Genomic DNA, 10,163 nt, shown 5'->3' with positions numbered 1-10,163 from the left:
GAACTATATTTTTAATTTTTACAAATGATATGTTTATATATGCATACATATATATATATATTATATATAATTCTACGAAATATGATATGAGTCGCTATTTTTGGACCATAATACCACCGTAATAACCGCTATTTCAAATATCGGTCTTGACCGTAATTTTGTATTTTCACCGCTATAACAGCATAGCGTATGATATCAAGTCATGTGCCAACTAAGGGGCCGTTTACCGAACTCTTACCGGGTAAGCGTTTACCGGGTGTCACTTATCCTACCGGGTGAGCATGGCAAAGACCAAGAATATTACCCCGTATGAGGCACAGCTCTTACCCGGTATGAGGCATAGCTCTTACCCAGTTAGCGCTTACCAACAATCCATTATGATGGCAAAAAAGTTACATGATAAGGTAAGTGAGGGTGGTGGGGCTTTCCAATAAGGGCTTATCTGGTAAGCGCATGGTAAATGGCCCCTCAGTGACCAAGATGATTTCCATCTGATTTGTGTAACATAAAGGGTAATAATAGGCATGTGTTCCATTTCATGCTATGTGGTAGATAGTTGACAAATAAAAAGACTGATCACCCAATTCTTCACATTCCAAGAGGAAAGGTTAATAGTGTTGCTCGGAAACTTTCAGATGCGGAATTCCTATTTACATGCTCTCCCACAATAAAGTACCGGACAGAGCTTTGATATGCAAAAACATCACTCTGAAATCATTATGTAAAATTTATAGTCCATGGAAGCTTTTTCAGCACAACTTTTCCTCTATGAATCTCTCTCACATTACTTTACAAAAGGGGCCAACCAGTATTCTAAAAAGCATTTGGCAGGGCTAGCAAACAATTGACCTTCAAACTCTTAATCGCTAAGCAGCACCTTGTACATAGCTTTTGTAGATTAAGTAAAGTTGTAAAACATAAGAGGTTCAATTTTAAATGTAGCTATTTGTAGATTATGTGAACTTAAAAGAATTGAAATTTAATACAATATAGTTTTGATACATTACTTTCATAAATGACTAATTTATTTGTTCCATTGATACACTACACATAAGGATTTGAAAGATTACCTCCAAACTAAGACTTTTGACATGAAGACAAATTCAAACAAGTCTATCAACAGCTGCTTAATTTCTTGTGATGGATAATTCAAGGATTATTTGCTAATTAAAGCGGTACATGGACACTTAATGCTAGGATTTTAAATTTCTATAAAGGTGAGGAGAATCAATGGATGGACTCTTGGAAGTTCTCAAGGATCTCTTGAATTTGTTTTAGGCTCCATACAATTTCTAATTCATTGAAAAGAATCCTTGCTTCTTTCATTCCTTTTATGGGCCAGACACTCGATGACAAATAGTTAATTCGTACTAGAACATATCTAAGCACTGTCTCCAGCAAATCAAAAATTATGAATAAACCAGACAGCACAAAGTTAGGAGCAAATCACCTTTGTAAAAATATAGATCATTTATAAGATATTTCGTGTAAGACGCACATGCAACAAAGCAAGAGATCAATACAGAAAAGTCAAGCTAATGTCTCTGTCTCTCTAGATAGAGAGATGTGCAGGAAATGGAGTATATTAATTTGTTTTATCGGGTTATTACTTGGTCGACACTGGCATGTGCATGTTCCTGTGACTGTGATCTTACCAATACATAATTTAATTTACAGTCAAGTCATCACCAAGCCTTTTGCAAGTTGCATAATCAGATCACACAGGACCAATTACATTATTGACAGTGACAATTCAGTGAAGCATCCTTAAGTACCTTGGATAGCATATTAGGGACCACAGAAACCAGATTGCAAATTAATCAAAAGATAATAATCAAGAGAAAGAGCCATGTAATGCAGGTGAATATAATAAACATGCCAAAAGAACATAATAATGAAGATAGCTTTGAGAAAATATATTTACAAAAATTCTTACCATGCGACTGAAACTACTTTGGTACTTGTAGTCTGGCTATTTAAAGTGCTGAAAGTGCTAATGCCTGCCTAAGTTTTAGTAAGAAGACGGTATTCCCTTATAGCAATATGAGATCCTCGCTTTTGCTCAATCACTTTAACAGTCAACAGGCCCATGACCAAGCAGGTGGCACCCAGTGGTTAAGCATCGAGGATGTGCTTGTCATATTGACAATTACAAGGATTAATGGTATGCCCATTTTTATTTGTATTCTTTGTCTGAAATTTATTTCAATCAAATAGAACAGGCCGCCTTCATACATAGAGCAAAGTAAAAAAGGAGTGCTGCTAACAAAAAAACCAAGTTCTAGGGAGATTCACATATACAGCTAGCCGCAACGAATTGGCAAAAGAGGGGATCATATGTCGCATGTACTTACATGAGGAGATGAAGTTAAGGCATTGACAACAAAGGCATAGTAAAAGAATAAAAATGAGGGGTGCTAGAGTGGAAAGAACAGAACATCAGAAATTGGGTCATAATTGTCCATTAGTGCACTAGAAGCGGTATTGAATGCCGGAAACAGGCCCAGCTGAAATATATCGATCATAAATGTGTGCACGACACACATGTGTGTGAGATGTGTGTGTGTGTATATATATATAGACACAGAGAGAGAGGCCAATTACACAGAATGAAATAAATCATAGATGATTTACCTTAGTAATGTCAACGCTATCTGTGAAATCAAGTTCTTTGGCATCAATTTCATACTCTGGAACTTCACGGGCATTTTTGACATGCATGGGAGCCATCTAAGTATTTGCATTATTAAGAACAAAAAACAAAAGGAACATTTAGAAGAACATCAATATATAAATGCACACACACACATCATACGGGAGCCAGGAAAGAGAGAAAACCAATACACAACCAACAGAGAAGAAGTTAGCATGACACACAAAAAGAAAAACTTGCCAGATGTTTGGCACCATGTTTCTCCAAAAGTTTGACCACGCCATGGTGCTTATAATGGATTGCATCTGCAAGAGGCTGTTAAAGCAACATCAGATTAAGAAAACAACAGACAACACAAGTTATCATCCAGAGACAAAATAAAACTAGAATCAAGGACAACAGTTGACAGAAAAAGCACATAACAAGTATGAGACTTTAAACTTCTCTTTGGAAGTATGGAAGCATAAATGCACTTACAATCTGACGTTATCCGGTAAAATTAAAAGAAGATGAGTATTATTGGTGTCCGCCTCTAAGATTAGCAGTGCACAAGGGTTGGGTTGGCTGGTTCAGCCACATTTAACAACCCAACCCAACCCAACTAGTGGGGTTTGAAAAATCTCAACCGGTTCAAAAAAATATTAAAGCATAACCAACCCAATCCATCCGATGCGGTTTGAGTTGGGTCAGATTTAACATAGCAACCAACCCTGTGAAGTTGGAGCCTGACATATAATAGAATACATGGAAAACAATGACAAGAGGATGGTGAATTGGTGAGTCTACTTATCTATAGTTCAACATTTAGCCAATTTTTACTAGCTTCATGTATATGGTCTTCTAGTTTTTAGAAAAGAGACAATTGCAAAAAAAAGAATATGTGCTGCCTGGCTGTCCGTGTTATGGATTAATATGGAACCAGCTCAAATTGGGCCACAATCACAAAACACTGGTTGCAAAAAAAGAATTGGGGAAGTTAGAAAATCATACCGTGCTACCCCATCTATCTTGCGGGTCAACTTCAGCACCGCCTTCCAGCAACAACTCAGCAACATCACTAAACCCTTGACAAGCTGCCACATGCAAAGCCGTCCGATTATCAATATCTTTAAAATTAACATCAGTTCCTGAATCCAACAGCTTCTTAATCCCTTCCAAATCACCCTCACTCGAGAAAAACATCAACCTAACCCTAGGATCAATCGCCTCCAATCCATCATCCGAATCCGAACACGAACCCGTATTCGGCGCCATCGACGACTGTTTCCCCAATGTAAACCTCACATGTTGCTTTGGCTCCATTCTACCAAAATTCGATAAATCCAACTAACAACAACAAAAATTCTCCTAAAATTCAAGCCTAGTAAGATAAAGTAGTATCTATAAACTTCAAACTTATGAATCAAATTATGCTTCAAGTATCCTATGAAAAAGAGCAACAAACACACAGAGAGTCAGAGATTGTGGTTATTGGGGGTGAATTTGGAGGAAGCGTAGAGTTGATAAGCAGCGTCAAACAGGAAGGAGATATGCTCGGAGGATGAATACATGTATTGTGTTTTCAGAAAAGAATAAATCAAATACGCGTGAAGCGACATTGACTTTTTTCCGTTGCTTAGTTGTTTATTTATTCTTTTCTTTGGTGGTTACCGTTTTTTGTCGCATATTTATGAAATGCGACGGCCGACTTCTTTCCCCGACAGCAACCATTTGATCAACTTCCTAATGATTACAAAAAATAATAATATACAATTAGTTTGTAATTATGAAAAACTAAATGGCGTCTGGTTGGTTTGAGTTTGGCTCTAAAAATTAAAAGTATCAGGAGGTCTCAGATTCAAATATAATAAGAGATAAAAATCCTCTTGTGGCCATGGAGGTTCAAATAAGGTGACTTCCGGCTATCTCAAATTCAAATGAGATTAGTCAGCTCGCATAACGGGTTGGATATCTAGGTTAATTAAAAAAATTATGAAAAACTGATTGTATATTAATTTTGATATACAAAATAAATAGTAAATTTTTTACAACTATAAATAATAATTGAATTTCAAAAATATAATATAATGTAATCTCAATGGCTCTAACTGATTGGTATTTCCATGGATTTTATAAGGTTTGGTTGTAATAATGTTTTAAAATATGTTAAAGACGGTTATTTTGTAATAGTCATTTATTAGAGGCAAGTTAGTTATTTTTTATAGTTCCTATTTATTAATTAATTACATCCCGTATCCAACAAACCAAACACCAAAGATTTCAAATCCTTTCACGAAATTCAAATTTTTTAAAAACGTTTTATCAAACCAAACACCCACTAAGTTTCGTTTCAGGATAGGATTAGATGTGTTCTACATGTTTTGCTCTTGTATTTGTCTGCGTTCTCTATGTTTCATATACAAAACTACGTACATGCTTTTTTTCACATGTGAAACGCTTGTCTGTTTCATACACAAAACAGCGTTATATGTCTTATATGTATTGTTTCATATGTGACACATGGTTTTCATGGTTTTTAATTTCCCTTAATATCTAAATATATTATTAAATATCAGTTAGTTAAATTACTAGAATCTAATGTTTTGGTATTTGTACCTAAAACGTCAACAATTTCATTGATTAATCGTTCAACATCGAACATGTTAAAGTCAAAAATGTGTTTCATTTTGTTAAGCATTTGATTTATTATGTTAGATAAAAGTCAAGTGACTAAATATAATAAGGGGAATGGTGAAATTAGTTATCCAAATGAAATATTTGGGTATAATTTAAGGGGTCATTCACCCAAATACTTATCCGGTAAATACTTACCAGTAGAAATCAATACTATAATCTATTTTACCAGATAAGATTGTAATATATTAAAACGGTATCATATGCAACAAATATGTTTTTATACTCAAGCTTTTTTTAAACAAACAAAATTGTTTTTTTTTAATTTCCGTATATGCGTTTTGTAGATGTGTACAAGTGGCGTTCTAGTGGTCTAATTTTGCTTTAAATGACAAATTAATTGGATAAATAAGATGATTAAATAGGTGAAATAACGAAATGGATCATTACATTACATTGCATTATTATGTTTGGTGGGCGTGGAGTATATTAATTAAAAAAAAGTCAATGAGACATGTTTGATAATATGTATGTATGTATATGTGTGTGTGTATGTATGTATATATATATATGTATGTATGTATGTGTATATATATGTGTGGGGGGTCAGGCTTAAAAGAAAATCGTACAAAAAATCGAGAACACCTTGATTGACTATAATCCACGATTATTAAAAATAGCTAATTAAACAATTTATTAAATGCATAAAGGACAAAATGGTATATTCATTAATGGATAATCATTTCCATTTATTAAAATTCTTTAAATAAAGAAAATTTAACACAATTTATGTAAACTTCAATTATCCTCTAAAAATTCTACAAAAATATTCCACAATTTACAAAAAGATCTACTAAATAATCTAAGGAAATTTCCAACTAATTCATCATCTTCAAATTTCTACGCTATATGCACATGTAAATGAATCACTATATTCCTCATCTTTAGATTTCTATGCTGCATGCACATGTGAATGAGTCGTCATATTCGTCATTCTTCATTTTCTGGGTAAAATGCACATGTGAATTAATTATCGAATTCATCATTTTTCAATTTATGATATGCATGCACATGTGGATCACCATATTCAACGTCCAATTATCTCGTTGAATGCACATGTGAATGAGATATTATACATCATGTCTTTCAGTTTTGGGTTGCATGAACTTGTGAACGAGACACCACCATTCGTCATATTCACGTGTTGTAACACCGGGGTTTTTATTTCATTTATATATATATGAATTTTTTTTTTTAAAAACCCATATTGGGAGTTTATAACTTCTTTTTACCTAGTCATCTTTGTTTTATTTTTTTAAAAAAATAGGGAGAATAGGGGGTAACTGTTGACTTTGGTTGTACCTAATGGACCTCCTTTATCTTGGGAAAAGTTCCTTCCCATCCATACATGTCCTTAACCTTTTTTTTTCTTTTTTTATTTATCAAAAGAAGCTAATAATATTAAAATCAAAGCAACAACGCTGTAATCTTGGTACCTTGTGCTGAAAATTTGTATTTTACTTTAGATTCGGCCATTTCAGACCTGAAAATTGCATCAGCTTTTATCTCCTGTTTTTGGTGATCTGGATATCAATCGATGACGGTCCTCCCTCTAGAAGCTCAATACTGCATATCATCACACTCATAATTTTTGAGTTTGAAAAAGAGCTTAGTGGTAGTAGTAAATTTATTGCAGAAAATGCATTCGCATCACTTGCTTCTTGAAGAACCTATCCGAATGGCTTCGATTCTCGAGCCTTCTAAACCTAGCTTCTTTCCTGCCATGACGAAGATTGTTGGGACTCTAGGCCCGAGATCGCGATCGGTTGAGACCATTTCAAGCAGCAAGCAGCGAGAACGGACAGCGGCTTTGCTGTGCTATCTCTATGTTTTCTTCCTTCACCGACAGCAAACGGCAAGAATGAACAGCAGCCTTACTGTGAGTTTTCTGCGTTTTTCGGTCGCCCAAACAACAACTGCCGTGCTATTTCTTCATCCGTTTCGCCCGAACAGCAGCGTGTCGTGCTGTTCCCTTCGCCCTCCTTGCCCGAACAGCGACCTCACTACGCCACGTGTTTCTGCAGCAGCTAACAACGATCCAGAGTTTAGGATTTCTCCCAAATCCTACTTTGTGAGTTCATTCTACCTTAATATTGAAACCTTACACAAATGAAACTTTACAATATTTGGTAAGTTGCATTAGGCATATCTCGAACTTTAGGTAGCTGAAGTCACTTGCTTGATTGGAAATGAAGACCTCTTTAAATSAAGAACTAACTTAAGGATTCCRCCCATATTGAATAGATGAATTGGGGAAAAGGTATAATCGTTTKGTAAAACACCCACTTCATATAGTGTTGACCATAAGACACTAACACCCATACGTTCTATATTCGAAATGGCATTGGYRAATGGGAGTACTCCATTGKACTAAGGGTTTTATGCAAARTCTTAGTAATGTATATATGTGTTTATRCTAAAAACGTTGAGTTTTGGGTATGCYACTARAAGGTGATGGAATTATAGACACGAATGTCGTTTTATTTTTATTCGTGGGAATGATGGTGTAAGTTGGTGATAGGCATTGCGATTATTATKTAATCACCAAATCATCATCTCACTTTCACTCGGTAATAGGCATTGTRATTATTGTGTAATTAYCGAGGTAAAGAGYTTAAGATCACGGCCGACTACATGACTGGTTTAGGTCRATGTCGATGGTATTAAACCTGTAAGTGATRCTCTATAACGTTGATTTATGACTTACTTTGTGTCCGTCATAATCAACGGTAAATCGGCTCTCCCCCGTCATCTTCGGATGTTTTATTGTTCCACTTCGAGTCATTCAGGCCTTACTGTCTCTATTCCTGTTTAAAGTTACGTCAACTATTTGCATGTATATTTTTATATATGTTCYTYTATGTTTACGTAAACTTKTTTTGTTTGGACTCACTAGGCGTAAGCCTAACCCTCTCTCTTTCTTGTTATAATTACTTTTTAGGTTGCTTTTATCGGTGGGGCTCTAAAGGGTTGAGAGGAGCGTTGGTTCGTGAAGGACTCTTTTGTAATTATAGTCTTATTACTTTTGTACGTTGCGTTTTTGTTGTTACGGCATTTTGGAGATTGATAGAAATACCCGTCTTTAATCTAGAAAAATCTAGATTAGTAGATTGTTATTTATCTTCTCAGTAGCGAAATTGTAAACGCTATACTATTATTTTTGTTGGGCGAAAATTTTTTTTGTCTAAGATTCTGGTTCTCATTAGATATTTTCGGTTTAGACTATCTTTTTTTTAGGGTGTTACAAGTTGGTATCAGAGCTCTAGTTTAAGCGAACTAGGTAAGGAACTAAGATGCCTAGACTTAAGCTGAGATTTTAAGCGCTAATTGGTGAGTTATGGGTAGAACATTTAAGATAAGGGAATTTTAGAGTCATTAGAGTCGCATAATTCATGAACTGTGATGATGGTGATTGAGAACCCTTATGTATAACCTATTCAAAATTTCACTTAGCTAATGTCATTTTGAGTAAGTTGTTACATTCGTGTACTTGAATCCACTATTATTAAAATATATATATATATATATATATATATAAATTGATGGTTATCAGAGGTACTAGAAAACAATGTGGTTTTCAGTGATAACTTGAAGTTCGAAGTAGACTTAGTATTGATGTAACGAGGCAAGTTGGTCCACGTTAAGTCAACTGTATGGACATGAGAATGTTATTCCGACAGATGATTGGGAGTTAGTAGCATGGTAATTGCATTTAAGTTTCATAAATATTACCACCGTGACTCAAAGTTTATTTGTACATATATCACAATAGTTACAAACCCATGTTTAATTAGAATTGGGAAACTTTGGCTAGAGATATTGTTATAGCTTTATTGAATAATTATGATAAATAGGATTCATTATCGTCCAAGCAAAGAAAGATAAGAATTTATCGAATTACGAATTATAAGGATAGATATCAGAGTTAGAGAAAGCTCCGAGATTCGGTAAGGACTAATGTATACCTAAGGGCCTATGTACGAAGTCAAATTAGTATAAAAAACATTGGTTTGAGATCTTTCTAGTGAGGTAAGTGATGCAACATGTGTTCCCTACCATATAGAGAGATGGCAAGGCAAGGTAGAGCATGTACTATAAGTTATGATGCAATACCTCAACAATATTTAGTATGAATGTTATTTAAGCATTAATGTCTTTAGCAACTATTAGTGTATCCATCAAGTATGCATCAGAGTATCAGTAAGGACATTAGCATTGTTTATCATGGTCGATAAAGTATCATGAGTAGTGCTTACCTATCGTCCATCATGGTTGATGAATACTTCCAACAATGTTCAATTATGTAATGACACATTTAGTAATTTCATTTCCAACCATGAAAGTTATGTCTGCATAACTTCTGCATTAGATGCATGAAAGTGCAATGGTCACTTATGTTACTAGTATAAGTTAAATAACAACATGAGTATAATAGAAATGCATGGTACATGTAAAGTCATGCCAATGGGAGAGTTCAGAATTTCATATCAATGATAAATGGATGTTAAATACATCTCTTTGGGAGGGCATGATCGTATTATGGTAAGTAAAGTAAATAAGGTCCAAAGTATTTTGGACAAAAGAATTAGTGTAAGAACTCATAGAAGTTAGGGTTCGAAAAGCTTCGTTTATTGACGATTGGAGGTAAAATACTCAACCAAAATTCGAGTTCTTTATATGGATGGTTTCGTTTTAGGTCCTCTATAAAACCTTAGTAGCCTTATGTCTCAGATTTTAGTTTCGAATGTTCGATTTTGAGTTTTTACTGATTTTCGAGTGGTTTTAAAACCTTAACTTTAATCGAGCGTGTGAGCCTCAATACTTGATGGTTTTCGTC

At 34.6% G+C, this 10,163-nt stretch overlaps 1 protein-coding gene across 2 annotated transcripts in view; it reads right to left on the bottom strand.

Moving 5' to 3' along the window:
• Window positions 1-4,219, bottom strand: part of LOC112522824 (integrin-linked protein kinase 1-like) — a 13,221-nt gene extending 9,002 nt beyond the window's left edge. Inside the window, exons 1-4 of one of the 2 annotated variants that reach the window (XM_025132136.1) lie at window positions 3,840-3,969; window positions 3,644-3,726; window positions 2,894-2,968; window positions 2,635-2,730 (exon numbers count right to left, since the gene is read on the bottom strand). In XM_025132136.1, coding sequence (XP_024987904.1) covers window positions 2,635-2,730; window positions 2,894-2,968; window positions 3,644-3,726; window positions 3,840-3,873 — 288 coding nt within the window. In that variant the 5' untranslated portion in view covers window positions 3,874-3,969. Of the gene's footprint in view, window positions 1-2,634; window positions 2,731-2,893; window positions 2,969-3,643 lie in introns of both variants that reach the window. The other variant, XM_025132134.1, reaches the window with a different exon arrangement.
• Window positions 4,220-10,163: the final 5,944 nt, after the last annotated feature.

Source organism: Cynara cardunculus (assembly GCF_001531365.2).
Source record: "Cynara cardunculus var. scolymus isolate 2C chromosome LG 12, CcrdV1, whole genome shotgun sequence".
NCBI lineage: Eukaryota > Viridiplantae > Streptophyta > Magnoliopsida > Asterales > Asteraceae > Cynara > Cynara cardunculus.
Note: the sequence above shows the minus strand (reverse complement) of the source record. Positions and strands in the feature narration are given on the sequence as shown.